Source organism: Trachemys scripta, chromosome 2 (genome assembly GCF_013100865.1).
Source record: "Trachemys scripta elegans isolate TJP31775 chromosome 2, CAS_Tse_1.0, whole genome shotgun sequence".
Classification (NCBI taxonomy): Eukaryota; Metazoa; Chordata; order Testudines; family Emydidae; genus Trachemys; species Trachemys scripta.
In genome coordinates, this window is record NC_048299.1 from 142,873,676 (window position 1) to 142,893,414 (window position 19,739).

General features: G+C 60.5%; 1 protein-coding gene across 1 annotated transcript in view; it reads right to left on the bottom strand.

Moving 5' to 3' along the window:
* The window catches only part of AEBP1 (AE binding protein 1), a 24,313-nt gene extending 6,228 nt beyond the window's left edge, over positions 1–18,085 (bottom strand). Inside the window, exons 1-12 of the mRNA XM_034761693.1 lie at positions 16,858–18,085; positions 11,832–12,230; positions 5,835–5,900; positions 5,399–5,470; positions 4,981–5,052; positions 4,054–4,143; positions 2,930–3,016; positions 2,224–2,313; positions 1,716–1,808; positions 1,168–1,242; positions 634–743; positions 260–514 (exon numbers count right to left, since the gene is read on the bottom strand). Coding sequence (XP_034617584.1) covers positions 260–514; positions 634–743; positions 1,168–1,242; positions 1,716–1,808; positions 2,224–2,313; positions 2,930–3,016; positions 4,054–4,143; positions 4,981–5,052; positions 5,399–5,470; positions 5,835–5,900; positions 11,832–12,230; positions 16,858–17,116 — 1,668 coding nt within the window. The 5' untranslated portion in view covers positions 17,117–18,085. The remainder of the gene's footprint in view (positions 1–259; positions 515–633; positions 744–1,167; positions 1,243–1,715; positions 1,809–2,223; positions 2,314–2,929; positions 3,017–4,053; positions 4,144–4,980; positions 5,053–5,398; positions 5,471–5,834; positions 5,901–11,831; positions 12,231–16,857) is intronic.
* Positions 18,086–19,739: the final 1,654 nt, after the last annotated feature.

The following is a 19,739-nucleotide window of genomic DNA, read 5'->3' on the forward strand; positions in this document are numbered from 1 at the left end:
CCTGCACCCAAACTCCCTCCCAGATCCTGCACCCCACACCCCTTGCCCCAGGTTCAGCCTCCTCCCACACCCCAACTCCCTGTCCCAGCCCGGTGAAAGTGAGTGAGGGTGGGGGAGAGCGAGTGACTGGGAGAGGGGGGGATGGAGTGAGTGGGGCGGGGCCTCAGAGAAGGGGTGGGGCCTCGGGGAAGGGGCAGGACAAGGGTGTTTGGGTTTGTGTGATTAGACAGTTGGCAACCCTAGCCTGGTCCGTACGAACTGGATCTGGGATGGACACACACACACACACCCAGCTCGTACGTACTGGATCTGGGGAAAAAAAAAACCCGGCCCATACGTACTGGATCTGGGACACCCCCCTGGCCCGTACGTACTGGATTTGGGAGTCCCGGCCCTGTGTGATGACCCCTGTGAATTTCGTGGTTCTCCTGGTGTCCACCTCAATCCAGTGAGCCCGGGTGTCGTCCTCCGCACACCAGGCGCCGTCGAAGAAATCGTCCTCATTGGAGCCGGCCTGGGGGGTGTGCAGAGGGAGAGGGGAGAGGGGAGAGGGCAGGGTCTGCCCTGAGGCCAACGGCAGGTGGGGGCGACCCCGGGGTTGGGGGGCCTGGCAGGGGATGGGGCTGCTCCTACCTGCATGTTGAGCCGACCGCGCTGAGCTCCCAGGCCGTGCCGCAGCATGGACGAGGCCAGGATCTGGTCGTCCTCAATGCGATGGGACTCCATCCCGATGGGGGGGCACTCTGCAAGGCAGGGAGGGCAGCGCCCGCATGACAGGAGGAGGCCCTCGCTAGCCCAGCTCCCTCCGGCCCCCTCATTCCCCAGCTCAGGACCACGCCTGCACACCCAGCTGCCCCCTGCCCAGGAGTGACCCTGCTGTGCCCACTGCTGGTGGCGGAGCGGTTGGGGGACCTCTCCCTGCTCTCTGCCCCTTGCAGCTGGCGTGGCCCCTGCCAGGCAGCAGGTGCCAGTCAGGCCCTCAGGCCCAGTGTGGGCACCAACCCGGCGGAGGCGCTGAGGCTCGGGCAGCTTGGCTGCCGGGGCTGTGCCCAGTTTCTGCATCAACCAGCCCTGGGCAAACCGACCTCACTCGCCCTCCTGCCACTGCATCATTCCTGCCCCCTGGCTGGCGGGCTGGGCCCCTGACACAGCCCAGGGGTCACTCACTCGTTTTCTCCTCCGGGGGCGTCCATTCGTCCTCATCTGTCTCCCACTTCTTCCCGCCCGGCTTCTTCGGCTTCCCTGCAGGTGATTGGGGCGGGGGGTTAGTGAGCGGCAGGGGGAGGATGCCGGGGCTGGGCCCCCTGCTCCAGGCGGGCACTGAGGATGCCAGGCAGGGGCACGGAGAAGAGGTGGGATAGGGGCCTGTTGCCCTGCACCCCTTGGCAGCTGAGCAGGGCCAAAGCAGCAGAAGGGGAAGGGGCTGGGAAGGGCAGAGAGGCAGCGGGGTGGGGATGGGGGGAACTGTGTGCTCGTCTCTCTAATTCAAGCTAGCAGGGCCAGAGCACCTGGAATGACCTATGCAGGGCCAGGCCGGAGAGCAGGCCCCACTGAGGGTCCTGAGTACAGTGCCCCGGGGCTGGGCCCTGGCCGGGAATTCTGGGTACGGTGCCGGGATTCTGGGTACGGTGCCGCAGGGCTGGGCCCCGCCGTGGGTCCTGGGTGTGGCCCCGCTCCGGAGAGGACATGGTTCAGGGAGGCAGTTCCGCACTCACCTTTCCGCTCCTTGGTCTTCTCCTCCGCCCACTTGTCATCATCCGTGTCCACCTCCTCCTCCTCCTTGCTGCTGCTGCCTTTCTTGGGCTTTCCTGCTCCAGGAGGGGAGAGGGGCAGGGTCAAGGCCAATGTGGCCGAGGGAGGGTTAGACCAGGCTGGTGGGTTCCTTCTGCCCGGGGCTGCTTGAGCACTGTGTCCCTGGGGATCCTCATGTAGCCACAGGGCCAGTGCCCTGGCCAGGGGTAGCCAGCAGCACTGGCCAGCCGGGAGAAGGGCGCCCACATGGCCAGGGGTTTGGTCTACTGAGGAATGCGTGCATGGGCAGCATATCTGGCCCCCCCAACAATTAGCATGGCCCTGCCCCATGTTCCTGGCCCCTCCCAAAATTAACATGGCCCCGCCCCCTGTGCCTGGCCCCCCTCACAATTAACCTGGCCCTGCCCCATGTGCATGGCCCCTTCCCCTGTGTGCCCTGCCCCACCCCACTGGGGGAAGCCCTCTCCTTACGTGGCTTGAGTCGCTCCTCATCCGTTTCCATCTCGCCTTCACCCTCTTTCTTGCTGGGGAACTTCTTGGGCTGGGGCAGGCCGTATTCCACTGCGGGCGAGAGCGGGGCGCGCTGAGGGGCCGGCCAGCGCCAGGGACACTGCCGCTGAACGCAGTGGGAAGTGGGGGAGAACACGCCAGGGATTTCCCCCCCCCGCGTATGCCACAGGACATGGCGCTGGGCTGGCGTGCACCAAGGCTGGGCCGTGTAGGCACTGGGCAGCACTCCCCGCAGGATCCCAGCCCTGCCCAGAGTCATGGCCCTCCGGGGGGGACCCCCTGTCTGCTGCTTCTAACTAGGGCAGGGGCCCCTGTTAGCTCCTGGGGGGGAATGCCAGATCTCCCCTGGCTGGCTTAAGCCCCGTCATGCTGACTGGGCCTGCATGCACTGGCTGGGTGCGAGGCCAGGCCATGGTGGGGGTGGGAGCGGGATCATACGGTGGCCAGGGCTGTGGTGTCTGAGTGTAGGGCAGTGGGAGGGAAGGGGACAGAAAGCTGTGTGGTCCAGAGCAGGGGAGAGGGGGACAGAGAGCTGCGGGGAAGGCAGGGTGCTGGGGGGAAGGGCAGGGGCCGAGTGCTGGTGGGGGAGGAGGCCGGGTGCTGGGGCAGGAGGCCGGGCACAAGCGGCTGGGGGCCGAGGGTCCGTCCTGAGGCGGCCGACACCTACTGTCGTCGTAGTCCGGCAGTGGTGGCAGTGGCAGCTCCTCATCGTAGTCCCTCTCGGGGGGCGGAGGGGGTGGCTCCACGGGCGGCTCTGCAGGGGGAGGAGAGAGTCCGAGTGAGCCCCAGCGAGGCGGGTACAGCCAGGTGCCCGTGGGGGAGAGCCGCCAGGGCTGGGGGGACTTAGCCCAGGACAGACCCTCCGAGGGCTAATGTTCAGCTGCCCGCAGCACAGCGTGGCCCAGGACAGGGCAGGCAAGGGGCCTTTCAGAGGAGAGATCATGGTCCAACCCCCACAACCCCTCCCCATCGATCTGTGGTATTATAGGGCGCTAGGCCTGTGGTCTGAGGTGCTCTGAGGTGAATTCAGGGACAGTGGCTGGAGCAGACCTGAGGGCTGCCCTAAATTGCCCCTCTGCTTCACTAGCCCCTGGGGACTTTGCAGGGGGCCAGAATAACCACGGTGTGGGAGCACCCCAGCCCCTCCTACACTGAGCAGGTCCTTGGTTCCCAGGCTGTGTGGGTCACAGATGTGTGGCTAAGGGGCAGGGGCAGAGTCCAAGGGTCTAGTTGGGCCTGGGCACGTCATCCAAGGGCACTGCCCCTGCGGCTCCCAGTGCAGCGGAGCCTGTGAGCCCCATGGGAAGGGCCCTGACACCCAAGCAGTGGGGAGGTGCTGCTTTGCATGGGGAGCTGGGCATGAGGAGTGGGCACCTCTCTGACCAGCGGGCACATGACCCAGGGCACCAGAACCTTTGTAGAAGGGGGAGGGGCCCAAGGCCAAAGTGCCCCCTTCCTCTCTGCGGCTGGCTCTGGTGACACAGCAGCCCCTGGTGGGTGAAAGGTGTAATCGCAGCACCTCCACAGCAGACTCTATTATTCTGCGGGGGGAAAACAATCTGCAGAGGACATGAATTCTGCACTTATGTGCCTCTTGTTAACAAGTATGGGGAGGGGAGTGGCTCCCTGGTCCCTCTGGTTTGGTGCCGGTGCACACAACAGCCTCTGCACCGATGCAGGGCAGCCTCAGACCCCTCCAGTGGTGGCCCACTCAAGGGGTTTTCTTCCCTGCCTGTCCCCCAGCCCCCTTCCTCCCTGGCTGGGGAAGACTTGGGGCCGGAAGAAACGTACTTGGCTTCTCCTCCACCTCCAATGGCGGCCTCTCAGGTTTCTTCCTGCTCGGAGGTTTCTTGGGTTTCTGCTGCTGCCGGACATATTCGACTGGGGGGAAGGAACATAGGTTTGTCACTGTCCTGCTGCGGGACGGAGAGTGGAGGCTCTAACCAGGGGGTTTCTCCCAGGGTTGGCGCAGGGGGCTCCCATGTGGCGCAAGTGTCCAGAGTGGGCAGAAAGGGCTGGCAAGAGGAAGGGTAATGCCCCCCCTGGGGAGAACAGGGCGGCAGCCTGGCCAGCAGATGCAGGGATGGCTTTCTACCAGGTCATCCGAGAGCTGGGGCAATCCTGGGGCAGGAGTGGGCAATCAGTGTCAGGGGGTGGTGGTCTCCCTTCACTGTTGCGAGTGGGGTCAAGGGGGCAGAGCAGGCCGGATCCTGGCAGCTTTACTCTGAGAGCAGCTGATGCCAGCAGCCCTGGTTGTAGTCCCCCCCGCACAGAGACTGTGGGCCTGATCCTCCCCGCCTGGCACCGTGGACATCACGGTGGCTCAGGCCCTGTAGGACTTTGGCCCAAGGGGTATCAGGTGTTTAAGAGCCATCTTACAGGATCCCAGCGCTGGGGCTCCGGGCTCTGTTCAGTCCCCAGCTGTTGGGCAGGGGCCGTTCTGTGGTCCAGGCTCCACACTGCAGCCTCAGGGGAGTGCTGGGGGGCCAGGGGCACAGGGGATGGGGCTGTGCAGCGCTGGGGGTCTGGGGCCTAGGAGGTGAGACTGCCCCGTCCCAAGGAAGCATCGGGGGTCGCAGGCCGGCCCCTTCTTCTTGGTGTGGGGGGGTCCCTGGGGTGCGCTTGCTCTAGGGCAGGGCTGTCCCCACAGGGCCGGGGCCCAGAGAGGAGTGAGGGTCTGGGCGGAGGGGCCACGGGGAGATAGCAGCAGCCCCGTACAGTCCTCGTAGTCCTCCCGCTCGATCTGCTCATTGTAGTCCAGCGTGGGTGGCTCGGGCTCTTCCGTCAGCACTGCAGAGAGACAGACACAGTCACCGGCTGCTGCCCGCGAGGGTGCCGGGGCCAGGTGGGGGAGACATGGCAGGGGCTGCTCTCTGCTGCGCCGGGCTGGAGCCAAACAGCAGGCCGGAGAGGGCAGCGCAGTCATTGCTACAGCCCCATCTGGGAGGCTGCACCAGGTCTGTGGGCCCGAGGGGCGGTCCTCCCCCCCCCCGGGCTCCCACAGGATGTGCCAGGGCTGGGGGCTCCTGGAGACTCTCCTGCCCTCCTCGAGGCCACGGGGACGCTCTGGGTTCAGGACAGGGAACTGAGGGGCACACGGCCAGGGCCAGGCCCCATGCAGCTGGCGAGCGCTCACCGGGGTCGGGCGCTGGTCTCCGGTCCTCCCTGCCGGGCTCCCACGGCTCCGTCGGGGGCTCATGGAACTCATCTAGGAACAAAACCCGTTGGCTGGGAGGGGTCCTCAGGCCGGCACCTTCCCACTGCGCCAGGGCCTCTGCAGCCGCCCCTGCCCATGCACTGGCCAGCCGCCCTCGTGCTGCATGGCCCGCATGCTGCTCACGCCCTGCCCTCGTGCCACCCTCGCTCCTGCACCTCTGCCCCCCACAGCTCTCAGCAGCGCATGCTGTTCCCGCCAAAGCTCACCGAGCTGCTCCCAGCTCCTGTGCCCTAGGGAGATGGGGCCAAGTCTGTACGAAGCGCCAGGGCAGTGCTGCAAGGGGGGCGGGTCCCCCCCAACCTCCACCCCTCCTCCCTGGGTCCCTCCCCAACCCCCTTCCCTGAATCGCTCTTACTCCGGCGGCTCCCTGGCTCCTGTTCTTCAGCCCAGCGCGGCTCGTCCGGCTCCTCGGGAAATCCAGCTGCAAAACACAGGGCAGGAGTTCAGAGCGTTGAGCCGGGGGCTGGGGAGGGGCGGGAAGGCAGGGGGCTGAGACCAAACAGCCCTCTTGATCCCTGCGGGCAGAGCCACGTGACAGGGGGTCAGGCTGTGCATGGACCAGGCCGGGCAAAGGGTTCAGCGCCACCCTGAAGGAGGAGCTCTCAGGGCCTGGGGAAGCCATACGGCCCTTGTCCCTGCAGGGAGAGACTCAGCACCCGGTGGGACAGTCCCCGGGGAGTAGGTGTTCGGTACCCAGCGGGACAATCCCTGGGGGGGTAGGCGCTCGGAACCCGGCGGGACGGTCCCCAGGGGGTAGGCATTCAGTACCCNGCTCGGTACCCGGTGGGGACGGTCCCCGGGGTGGGGTAGGCGCTCGGCACCCAGCGGGGACGGTCCCCGGGGGGTAAGCGCTCGGTACCTGGCAGGGACAGTCCCCAGGGGGAGGTGCTCGGTACCCAGCGGGACAGCCCCTGGGGGGTAGGCGCTCGGTACCCGGCGGCCTGCAGGGAAAGGGTTTAAAGACCTCTGGCTGTTTGGGGAAAATGCCCTTGGCAGCTCTAGCGAGGACTGGCCCAGCTCTCTGGCTGAGTGGAAAAGCTCGGAATAGCTAATGGTACAAGTGAGACGACTAAAGTGGTGGTTTTACTCAGCGGAAGGGGGGGTTACAGCTAATAACCTGGAACACAACCCTCCGGGCTTCTCTTACTCAGCAGATGTTTACTGAGGTTGTGGAAATTCTCCCAAGTCACCTCCCCCCCAGCCCCTGGGCACCGCGGAGCGTTTCCGCTTTTATAAATAGAACCAAACAGCAAGTCCCGAATTTGCGGCTGGGTCAAGGACATTAACAGCACAGTGCCAGTTTGGAGAGCGTTTCAATGGGGTGTTCAGTTACTGTGCGGTTTGCAAGATGGAGCATTGACTGAGGCTGCTTTAACCCTCACATGTGCACTAGAAATTGCGTTATCGATGGAGACAGCTGCTAAAACCGCCTGGGAGCTGCAACAGCACCCAGGCAACAAATAAACGGGAGGTCAGCTCAAAAACAGACAGTACTCTGTCTGCATGCCCCTGCTGCGGCAAACTGGCCCTCCGTGCAAAGGACAGTTGGTTCACAGACAAACCCTGCAGAAGCTGCAACAAACTGGGGCGCAGACAGATGATGTGCAAAACGCACAACCATGATCTCACAAGGACAAGCCCGGGGGCTTTTGTCAGCTCGCCGGTGACAGCGTGGAGTCCACGGAGAATGCTGGGGCATAAGAACATAAGAGCAGCCGTACTGGGTCAGACCAAAGGTCCATCTAGCCCAGTATCCTGTCTTCCGACAGTGGCCAATGCCAGGTGCCCCAGAGGGAATGAACAGAACAGGTAATCATCAAGTGATCCATCCCCTGTCGCCTATTCCCAGCTTCTGGCAAACAGAGGCTAGGGACACCATCCCTGCCCATCCTGGCTAATACCTATCCTCCATGAACTTATCTTTTTTGAACCCTGTTATAGTCTTGGCCTTCACAACATCCTCCTGCAGGGAGTTCCACAGGTTGACTGTACTCTGTGTGAAGAAATACTTCCTTTTGTTTGTTTTAAACCTGCTGCCTATTAATTTCATTGGGTGACCCCTAGTTCTTCTGTTATGAGAAATAAATAACACTTCCTTATTTACTGTCTCCATACCAGGCATGATTTTATAGACCTCTATCACATCCCCCCTTAGTTTCCAAGCTGAAAAGTCCCAGTCTTATTAATCTCTCCTCACAGGGAAGCCGTTCCATACCCCTAATCATTTTTGTTGCCCCTTTCTGAATCTTTTCCAATTCCAGTTCCATCTCTCCAACAGTTTGTGTAACAATAACGGGTCCGATGGATTTCTTTACACCGGATGGAGCAAGACGTCAAATGGAGCTGGATACCAGGTCTGCCATGTCTGTGTCAGATAATCTGAGGCTCTTTAAAGAGGGGACGTTGCAGAAAACTTGGTGCTACTAAAAACATACACAGGGGAAGTCCTCACCGCCCTGGCGGTTATTACACTGAACGCGACATACAAATGTGTACAGCACCTGTTAAACCTCTCTGCTGTGAAGCGAGAGGGTCAGGTATTATTTGAGGGACAGTGGCTGAGAGAGATTCAGGTGGACAGCAGAGCATAAAGGTCCAGATCCTCCAAGTTGTTTAGGCACCTTATTCCCGTTGATTTCGAAATGCCAGCAGATTTACAAAATGTTATGGCCTCTGGCCCAAAACAAACCTTGTGGACAAGGCAGAGGATGTCTTTCAGGAGGGCATCAAAACCTTAAAACACCTGCCAGCAAAACTTGTGCCTGAAGAGGGAGCAATTCCTACATTTTGCAAAGTTCATCCAGTGCATTTTGCCATAGGGCGCTTAGGACTCCAGAATTATACCCAAGGTCAACTGGAGCAAATGGAGTGAAAAAGGGGGAGGAGGGATAGCTCAGTGGTTTGAGCATTGGCCTGCTAAACCCAGGGTTGTGAGTTCAATCCTTGAGGGGACCATTTAGGGAGCTGGGGCAAAAATCTGCCTGGGGATTGGTCCTACTTTGAGCAGGGGGTTGACCTCCTGAGGTCCCTTCCAACCCTGATATTCTATGAAAAAGAACACAGCTGGCCACATTTGTGGTGATTTCAAGATTGCCCGGTACTGCATGAAGATCAGTACTCCTGGCCTGGACGTCAGGCTATCATTGCCTCATTAGCTGGTGGGAGGCGCTTCTCCAAGATCAACTCAGCCTGAGCCTATCTACAAATGAAGATTGAAGATTGTCACAAGTACTGCACAATGAACACACACAAGGACTTATTCCAACATCACTGGCCGGTGTTCGGAATAGCATCCACACTCGCTATCTGGAAGCAAGCTCTGGACCTGCTATTAGAGGGCATTACTAGGCTACTACACCGGTCCCAAGAGCTAAGGGTGAGGAACACGTGGAGAACCTCCCGGTGGCCGTTGTGAGTCTGAATGTGGGCTTGGGGCAAACAAAGAGAAATGGGATTTTTTCCAAGGTTCAGTTGCATACGGCGGCCATCCCATTGACAAAGATGAGCTGCATAAATCCCAAGAGCTAGGCGAAGCTGTCCTTATGGCATCCCAGCCACAAAATGTGTCCCACTCACATTCCTTTCTGGGCACGGTCAGTTACTACCAACCGACCTTACTTAACGCAGCGGCCAGGTTATGAGCTGTTGCACAGAAGTGGTGCAGGTCTTCAGCTCGACTCTCTCACCAATCGAAGTTGGTCCAATAAAAGACCTCACCCACCTTGTCCAGCTACAGCAGTAGTTTTCAAACTTCAGGTCGCGACCCAGTACTGGGTCGCGGAATGCAAGGCACTGGGTCGCCTTGTTCAGCACCCAGGGACCTTGGCAGCCGGCCAGTAAAAACTAGTAGTCCCTACCTGTTCTGACGCCGCGCTGTGCCCTGGAAGTGGCCAGCAGCAGGTCCAGCTCCTAGGCAGGGGAGCCACAGGGCTCTGTGCACTGCCCCCGCCAGAGCACCAGCTCCGCACTCCCATTGACTGGGAACTGGCCAATGGGAGCTCGGGGTGATGGTGCCTGCGGACTTCCGCCTAGGAGCTGGACCTGCTGCTGGTCACTTCCGGGGCACAGCGCAGTCTGTGGTGCCAGGACAGGCGGGAAGCCTGCCTCTGCACCCCGGCTTCACCAGTGACCAGAGCCACTGGAGGTAAGCTCATGCCCCAACCCTGTGCCCCAACCCCCTGCCCCAGCCCAGTACTCTCCCCCCCAAACCCGGAGCCCCCTCCTGCACCTAGAACCCCTCATCCCCGGCCCCAACCCCAGAGCCTGCACCCCCAGCCCAGAGCCCTGATCCCCCTCCTGCACCCCAACCCCCTTCCCCAGCCAAGAGCCTCCTCCCACACCCTGAACCCCTCATTCCCAGCCCCACCCCACTACCCTCATCCCCACACCCCAACCTTCTGCCCCAGCCCTGAGCCCCTCCCACACTCCAAACCCCTCATCTCCAGCTCCATTGAGTCGCAGGCATCAACAATTTTCTTCAACTGGGTCACCAGAAAAAAAGTTTGAAAACCACTGGTCTACAGTGAGCCACTGTTCTTGATGAAGTCAAGAAGCTTCCAGGATCAGGAAGGGTCCTTACCAACTACAGTGCACCTTTGCTTATGAAGATAGCTTGTGCCACCTCACATAATGGAACTGGAGCAGTCATTTCACATGGGGTGGAAGATCACACTGCTTTAGATCTTTTGGCAGAAGGGAAGGGAGCTGTACTTGAAGTGAGCAAGAAGCTCAGAGTGGAGTTAAAAAGTGTCACCAATCCCTGGGTAGGCAACGATTCACCAACCGCTGCTTTCGGTTTTAAAGGAGTCCCGGCAATGACTCCAGCATGGTTACAGAGAGGGGTGATGTTCAAAAGGGCCAACCGACATGCGAATGCAGATTGCTTGACACGCTGGCCCGTTGGAAAGTGGCAGGTAAGCTGGCATACGGAAGTGGCACCAGAGCCAGGCAGGTATATTCTATGTGGCACCCTTGCCATGGCCAACAAAACCCTAACAATGACCCAGTGCTGGTGAAAGAGCAGGACATTTCGAGGAGTGGATGGAGTAATATGCACAGACAGCTGTGTTCATCTTTCTTTGCTCACAAAGAACCGTTAAGTGTATACCAAGGTTGCGAACGTGGTTATTCCTATGGGGCTCAGGGCCCGCGTATTCCAAGAATTAGAGAAAGACTATTTGGGAATTTCAAAAAGGCAAAGTCTGGCCAAGAGTCCTGGGTGGTGGGCAGGGATTGATACACAATGGAGGAAATGGCAGAACAAGCGTCAAGATTGTCAGCCAATGCAACACATGCCTAAACGTGCTCCATTGCATGGATAATACTGGACTGTTTTCAGGGCCATATATTACCGTAGATGCCCAACCTAACCGACTTGCAGTATTCTGTGTGCATTCCACTAGGTCAGCGCAGAGGGCTAGAACTTGGCTTTTCAGGGACAGGAGTTTCTGAGCAGATGGTGACAACGGAACCTAACTCACATCCGAAGATGTCCAATTGTTTGTCGAGAGAAATGGTATCAAACATGGCACCTCAGCTCCTCACCGTCCTGGCAGAAATGTTCCTGCAGACATTCAAGCAAGCGATCTAGACTATGACCCCCCAATAAAGGTGGCTTATCACACAATATTGCAATTTTTCTCTTGGCCTATAGCAATGAAGCCCATGCGATTGCAAACCAGATGCTAGCAATGTTGTTTATGGGAGGTAATTTAGGGTCTCACCTGGACTGGTTAAACTGGATGTTCATAAGAATCAGGTGGATGTGCTTATTTGTGGCTAGGCGGTCAGGCTGGGTGAGAAAATCTTAGTGAGGGACGACCAAGCTGACTGGGGGACCCCTGGAGTGATTGCACCTGGCCCTCTGCCTCAGTGGAGAGAAACGGCACCGAACATGCCCCGGAAAAGATTCATAACCCAGTCTTGAAGCACAAGTTCCACAACACTGCCGCCTCCTGGAAATCCCGAGCCGCAATACAGCCAGAGGCAGTGATGGCACCCAAGAGCCTCCTGGCCCTGTTTCTACTCCAAGGGACCCTGATGCTACCAAGCAGGGAGATGTCGCCCCAGACACTGTTCCGATGCCCACGAGGCGTTCTCCAGGGAGAAGCCACCGCTCAGACTGGCCGTGCAGCATGTTTAGTGACATTCACGGATTGGTAACTCCTTGGTCATGTCCTTTCATGCTAAAGGGGGAGGAGCCTGTCGTGTGTAGGAATTGGGGGGTCGCCCTTGAGGTTGGGGGGCTCTGGAGAGGCAGCGGGCGATGAGACCAGGCGGGAAGGAGTGAGGGGCAGGTGGGCGTCCCGTGCTGAGTGACTGGCAACCCGATCAGCCAATCTGTAGCACTTACCTTTATCGCGTTCCCCATATGTCCGGGACCTCTCCTCTTCCTCGTCATAGGGTGAGGCGATTCTGGAAGTCTCGGGCAGGTCGTAATCCTTTTTGGCTGGTGGGGGGATCAGAGGTCTCTCGGGTTGCCGGTACCTCTCCTCTTCCTCGTAGGGCTGGGTGGGGTGTGGTATCTTGGGCCTCTTCCCGCCAGATGGCTTCTTGGTGGCTTTGGGAGGCTTCTCCTTGGGCTTCTTGGTGGCCTTTGGTTGCTTCTCCTTGGGCTTCTTGGTGGCCTTTGGCTGCTTCTCCTTGGGCTTCTTGGTGGCCTTTAGCTGCTTCTCCTTGGGCTTCTTGGTGGGCTTGGGAGGCCTCTCCTTTTTCCCTTTCTTAGGTTTCTCTTTAACCTTCACAGTTGTCCCTGCATAAAAGGAAAGAGTCAGTCCCAGGCCGATGTCTGGCCCCCACCCAACCAGCTGGGCCCCAGGCCTCTCCCCATTGGGTCTGTGGGGCCACCTGCCCCCAACCACCTGGGCCCCAGGGAGTCATTGTCATTCCACACATGAAGCCAGCCACACTCTGTTGGGGCCTGGCTCTTCCCCTGCCTTTCAGCGGGACATTAAACAATACCCACTGGGGATTTCTGATGCCCACAGCCCATTGGGCACCCAGCCTTGCCAGCACCATAGTCCACAGCCTCTGTGTCCGAGCAGCTCCCTGGGGTTCCTTCTATTTCCCACACGATGACCTAGGCTGTCCGCATTCTCCACCACTTCCGCGCAGAAGCAGCCCAGCATTTAGAATTTTTAAATCTGCTGTTTGGAGCCAGGCTCACAAGCTGTGAATGGTCGACATTGGTATTGCCAGCCCTGCAGCCAGCAAATCCAGCTGCGGCATGTCTGCAAACCGAGAGGGCACCCGTTGGAACGATTAGCCAGATTCTTTGAGTGCGTCACTCTTGGCCGCTCACTTACTCAGCAAGCAGCTTGGGGGGTGTTTCAAACCTCCCGTTCTACTGATTGGAGACCATGGTCCTGAGAATTGTTTCTACTCCCCGATGGGGCGAAAGCAATCAGCTGCCCCAGTGAATTCCCATGGTTATGAATATGAGGTTTGCTTTCTGGGAATGTTCTCCAGCAGTCATGGATCATCTCCCCCTCTTCTGGGAACAATCCGCCCTCCCCAGGACAGGCAGGAAGCCAGCGCCAAAGAGATGGCAGGAAATGCCTTGGCATAATTGCCCAGCTCCAGCCCCACTGATCTGACCCCAGGATGGGCCCCAGGACAGAAGCTAGCACCTTGGTGCATAGTCAGCTGGACATGGAGGCAGGGGAACAGGGAACAGCTAAAGGGGGAGTGGGAAGCGTGGGTATCTGGCTCTGTTAGTGCCCTGGCCCGGAGGCCCCTCGTGGACTGGCGTGTGATGCAGAGAGCACTCTAGGAGGCAGGTGCTCTTCAGGCATATGGTCAGGGTGGGGGCTCTGAGATCTCCCTGGCCCAGGGCTCCAGCAAGCTCCAGCCAGACATGGAGGCCTCGCTCCATGACTCAGTGGCTGACAGGAAGGAGATGAGGCTGCTGAGTAACGACCCTGTCGCCCCGCGGCAGCCGCAGGCTCATTCCAAAGCTCTGAGCAGCAGCGTTCCCATGTCCTCTGGTGCGTGAGCAGAGAGGGCCCAATTCTGGGCTCGGATTTGTAGCCACTCCTGCTCCTGGGGGAATGGGGCAGAACTTCCCCTCCGCTCTGAGTGCCCACTGTCTGGCCAGCGCCCCCCAGGAGTGTGACACTCACATGGCCTCGCTGAACTGACATGCCCAGGGCAGGCTCCAGGGAGGAACGGGTCCCCTGTGCAGAGGATACAACAACCAGGGCTCCCTCCTCCTCCTCGCTCCCTCGCCCCCAGGTCTGTGGGTGAAGCCCCATTCTGGGCACAAGCCGAGTTGGAGTTCCTCACTCTCTGCCCAACCTCGGCAGCGATTGGATGCCCCCACACCTGACCTGATCGGGGCTGATACACCCGGCGGCCCTGGCTAAGCAGACAAGCTGCAGGTTTCTAACAAAACAATCCTCAGGGAGAGCAGTGTGCCATTGTTGGGTTCCAGTGTTAACGGCTCCCTGCAATGATCGGCCCCCAGCTCACACCTCTCCAGCCACCTACCCTAACCCAGGGCCCTGCCCCTGGGTGACAGGCCATTAGGGCTGTCTCAGACAAGCCTTCCTGTCCTGCTCGGGGCCCTGAGCAGGGAGCACGGCCCCCCTCCTTGGAGAAGCTGGCACAGCCCCACAGGCTGAGCAAAACAGAGCGAGCCCCCACCAGGGTCCAGGCTGCACACCGGCAGCCGCCAAGCAGGGAAACCTCGCCCCTGAGGGCTGGGCCAGCAGCCAAACCCCGCTCTGCAGGCCTCAGCCTGGAAAAGCTGACAGGACGGAGTGGGCGGCCCACTTCCAAAGCCCAGAAGGGCCGTGCTGCCAGGGGCTTGTGTGATCGGGAGCGCTGGCGAGAGACAGCGTGTGCATGGCTATCCCTTTCCCCACCCAGCTCTTCCATGCCCTTCAATCCGGACCCACAACCCCCTGCTATCCCAGCCCTGGGCTCTTCCCCAGCGTCTGCGATGCCCGTCAGCTCAGACCCCGCGCACGGCACTAGTAAGGTCAGCAGCACAAAGCTCTCCCATGCAGGATTCCCCTTTCTGCCCCATCACTCAACACCTGATCCACACGGTGCTTCCACCCCACTGCGGGGACTGGGAGCAGGGGGAAGCGAACCCAGCTGCCCGCTGTGCTCTGGGGCCTGCTCACAGCCTGGGGGAAGCCCTGGCAAAGGCACCAGCCCCCATAGAGCCCAGGGATGACGCAGCCTCCTCAGAACACAGGAGGGAGAGAGGATGGAGCTGGGGGCCAGCTGAAAGTTTTCCATCAAGACCATATAGAAAATTGGCTTTTCCACTAAACCAGCGTTTTTTGTTGTTGTTGTTGCAAAAAGCTTCTCTTTCCTGTGGGGGGATTTCAGTGGAAAAACCAATGCCCGAAACCTGCAATATTTGGATCCTGCAATGCCCCATGGGAGATGCAGTTCAGTTACCTCGCTCCCCTCTTCTCCTCGATGCGCCACGCTCTCCAGGGGACTTTGTCTCCCATGATGCTCCGCAGCCATACGCCTTCCAAGCCCCTCCCCAAAAGGGGAACCTGTTGTGCATCATGGGAGACGTAGCCAGACCAGGGAGCCGGCCCCATAGCAGCCAATGGGAGGACGAGGCACCCAAACAACAAGTCCCATGAGCGGGGCGGGGAGGGGAGGGCGGTGTGCAGGGGAATGGGTGGGGCTCCCATTTCCGAATCAAAATATTTGGGGGGGTTGATTTTTTTTCCACTGAAAACTCTAGATGTTCTAGTTCTCAGTCACACACCCATGCGGCAGGGTTCACTCTGCTATCACCCGGTGAGCTGCCGCTGTGGGTCAGCGTGGAGGGGGACGCCATGGGGCAGGGCAGCCGGGAGTTGGGGAAGGCTGAAGGCACCTCCTGCCAGCCACCAGGAAAGCTGCGCGGCAGAGCTGTGTTAAGGCTGAGAGTGGCAGCAGGCAGGCACACAAACACATGCATGGAGGGAACCACATGCACGCATACAAACACACACACGGATGCACGGAACCACATAAACACAGACATCATGCATCCACCACACACACAGGGGGGCACCTCCCCCAAAGACAGTACCCAGTCGCGTTTATTGCTCCGCCAAGCCCATGCTTTCTGGTCTGCTGATGTTTGGGGAGGTGGGCCTGTTCCCCTCCTGGCCTGGGCTCTCCCCTAGAGCCAGCTCGGTGGGGACATTTTGGAGCCGGGCCTGGGATCACTCTTGTGACAATCTGACTGGCCCACCTGTGAGCTGGTCCCAGAGACAGCCCTGGTGCGAGGGGAACCGCCCTACCTGTGCCCCCGTGTGGCTGTCTGGAGGGGGGACACTGGGATATCAGCTCCCCACATCACCCTCTGCACTAACACTTGGAGAGAGGTGGGGCTGGATTCTCAGCCCTAGGGGCTAAACCCTCCATCGACCCCTCTAACAGGGACAGCGTGGACTAGCCCCCCGGCAGCCCTGCTCCTTACCTGGGCCATCGGCACAGGGGAGAGGGGGGAGCAGCTCTGCTCATGCAGTGCAGGGGGGGCTGATGAATAGACACTGTCCATACAGGGGTTTGCTCCCTTGTCACTGTGACAGGCTGGGGAGGGTGTGAGATCTGGGATCTACATGAGGGGAGAGGAGGAGATCTGCCCCAGGGGGCACAGACTCCACCGTAGCTGCCCCCTGGCTTTGCCCCAGGAATGCTGAGCACGCTGCCCCAGGCACTAGCCACCTGGTTTGCTAGGAGGACACAACCGACCAGGTGCTGATCTCCAGACATCTCCATCAGGCCCCCCGTCGCTCCTTGGGAAGGGACAGTCCACACCCACCTCTGACGGCCAGGGGTGCCCATCACAGAAGGGTTCCTGCAGCATCCAGGGGTCAGAGACCAGACCCTGGGCCTGGGCTGACCCTGGCTCGGACCCAGGCTGGCGAGCCCTGTGGTCCAGTCTCCAGCCTGTCGCCCATGGCTGGGTACCCCCGGTAGCGCCGCCCGGCCTGGGGCCAGGGGAAGGGGCGGCAGCTCCCAAGGCGTTTTGGGAAGCCCAGCACGGCAAGGGGCACTGGCTGCTCTGCTCTCCCGCTCCCCCTCTCCCCAGGGGCACCCAGCACGAGCCAGTCAGCGGGAATCCCACATCCCGAGCTGCACGTCGCAGCCAGCCCAGCCCCTCTGCTGGCCCTGCCAGTGCATCCCTCCAGGCCCAGTTCCCCCTGCCCAGCCCCTGGATGCCAGTCACACCTGTGCAGAGTGGATGTAGGAAATGGGGTCTTGAGGGGGCTGGGCAGGGCCCAGGCAGAATTGGACCTAAGGAGGGTAGGTAGGACAGGATCGGGCCCCAACGTAGCCAGGCAGATTTGGGCCCAAGGGGGCGGGGTAGGGCAGGATCGGGCCCTCTGTGCCCAGGTTGCTCTCAGAACACTTACCTTCTTCCACCTCTGTGGGGGCCTTGGCTGCCTTGTCCTTCCCTGCTGGCTTCAGCCTCCCTTGCGGCTCGGGGGGCTCCTCCAGCCCCTGCCCCCCGGCTTCCTCCTCGCCCTCGGGGCTGACCTCCCGCAGGAAGCCCTGCAGGAACTCCTCGATCTCATCGTCCGTCAGCTCCGGCGGGGGCTGCCCCGGGCTGGGGGTCAGCAGCCCCACGAGCAGGCAGAGCGGCAGCAGGCGACAGGCTCCGGCAAGCCCCATGGAAGCCTCGCGCACCCCGGGGGGGCTACGGCAGAGTTAGAGACCCCCTGCCCCGGCGGGCACAGCCCCTGGCCTCACCTGGCTGGCTGGCCGTGTGGGGACAGGACCCGGTGGGGGGCTGTTTGTCGCTCTCGCTTCCTTCGGGGTCACCGGGCTCCGCAGCAGGCAGATGCGGCGCAGCTGTCAGGACAGGGCAGCTCAGGGGCTTCCGGAGCGGGCGGTGGAATGCGCTGCTGACGGGGGGCGGAGGGGGGAGCCGGAGCCAGCCCCAAAGAATGCAGCTCCGCACAGCTGGGCTTAATTCAGACCAGAAGGTTGTGGCTGCGTCAGCTTTGAAGTCAGAGGCAGCAGGCCAAGGGCTGGGAGCCAGCAGGCCCCCACGACGCCCTGAAGAGGTTGCCCCCACACACACATCCAAAACTGGGGGGTCCAGGCTGGGCTGTACGGACCGGTCCAATACGCCCAGTGATCGCTGCAGCCAGCAAATGGCGCCCGAGAGCTCAGAGATTCCTCACTGTCGCCCTGCTGCCCCCACCAGGGTCTCCAGCTCCCCCCATGCAGAGGGGGCTTCGGCAATGCAGTTCCCTTTGCTGCGCCTGGTCGCCCGCCGGGACTCCAATCTGCAGGGCGTGGGGGGTTGATCCAGTCCCAGAGCGCAGCAGCAGCAGCAGCAGCAGACGCCTTCCCCTCTCCCCTACAGCTGTCAGAGTGGAAGCCTGACAGCTGGAGGAATCGTCTAGCTCTGAGAAGGCCAGCCTCCCCTTCCCATTTCCAGAGAAGAGTGGATCAGAGAGGGCAGCGCTGTTCACTGTAACCCCATCCTGCCTGGGAAAGCGGAGATGCTGCCCAAGGCAGCCAGCACCGGCTCACGTACCACAGGACCAGCAGAGACTTCCAGCGGTGTCGGAGATCCATTCACAGCCAGCACTGGGATCGGCCTCTGGGACGCCCCCTCTACGGCACCCGTTCAGCACACCGCCCCGATGGCAGAGTGCACACGCCAAGGTGCTGGGGATGCCGGCCCACTGCTGAATGCAGGAGTCCCTGGGAAGATCTGATCCAAACCACGCAGGAGCCGGATGGCTCCAGATCCCTGCAGAAGAAGGAGCGGGCTCTCCCCAAATATACCGAGCAGAGGTGGGATTGGGGGCCCAAAGCCCAGGCAGGCACCCAGGGAGCATGACTGTACAAACAGCAGAGTCACCTTCCTCTCCCAGAACTCTGTTGGTTCTGCAGCTGGACCCCTGGATCTAGTGACCCGCCCCCCTGGATTTTGTGGCCCACCGGTTTCTATGCCAGGTCCACTGGACTCGGTGGCCAGGCCCCGCGCTGAACTCAGCGGCCTCTGGTGCAGCAGATGGGAAATTCTGTGCCTTAATGACGATGGAAGGAGTCCCCTAGCCCTCTGCGCAGCGGGATAGCCAGCTCCGTTTGCCGGGCGCTCTTTCCACGTTCGCCGTAAGCTGCTGGACACTGCGTGATTGCACCATGGGAACTGCCAGGGAGAGCCTGCAGCGCATGGCAGCTGGGGAGGGACAGCAGGGGGCTGGCACCTATGAAGGCATCGGGAGATTGTGGGAGAAGACACTAGCTGGCTCCTTCTGCTAAAGCAATCAACAGTTCATAGCCTGCCCTCATGGCACCCTTTGATCCCCAAATGTGGTAGAGCTCCTTACTTCTCCCTCCTCAAAGACTTGGTGATGCACCTTAGGACATAAAGTAAATGTGCACATGTGTCATCAGTAGGGTTCAGAGTTAACATGCTCTAGCATCTCTGCCAGGTCACACAGGGCAGGTTTTCGTCGAGTAGCAGTCACACACCAACGGGGAGATCCTGGGAACCAAATCTGCACCCAGAGGAGAATTCTGCCGCACATTCCCCGACAGTGGACTCTGCTGGGCCTCAGTTCTCAGCCAGGCCTTCCCTATGCTGAGTGCAGGACGGAAGGACATGGCACAGCCAGCTTTAAGCTCCCTTTGCATTCAGGTCCTGCCCAGCCTCCTGTGTCAGCTACACCGGCCCCGCCGTGCTCCTCGTGGCCCCTGGGAAACAGAGAAGAGTTTCAGTGTGGTGTGCCCTGGTCACGGCCCCTCATTTTCCCTGTCCACAGTGTGCCCCAAACCAGGGACTGGCTGCCAGGCTGCTCCAGCAGCCACCCTTCGATGGGGGGGTCTGCAGAGGGTGCTCCCCAGAGCTCCTTGGCAATCAGGTATCTACCCCCGCCAGGCTCTCTGGGATCACTCACAGGGCTCCCTGGGCACTGGGAGGAGTCTGTCCTGCCTCACCCCTTAACACACCCCCAGAACCCTTCCCCGGGGATGTCCTAATCCCTGGCTGGAGACCAGAGCTGGCAACATCTGCTGTCAATGGCCGCAGCAGAGCCATGGGAGTTGCCCCCAGACGCCTCCCATAGCCACAGAGCTGCTGGCGCCAGGGTGTCACTGATACCGTGGGCCCCTCCTGCTCCAGATGCCCACCCCCAGTTCCAAATGTCCCAGCCTTTGGGAGACATGGATCTGTACCCAGGCCAAGCGACAAACCTCACTCTTGTCCCAGCTGCCAGCAGCTGGCACCCACCCACTGTCCCCCTGGAGTTTCCCTATGGTAAGATTGTTCCCTGGC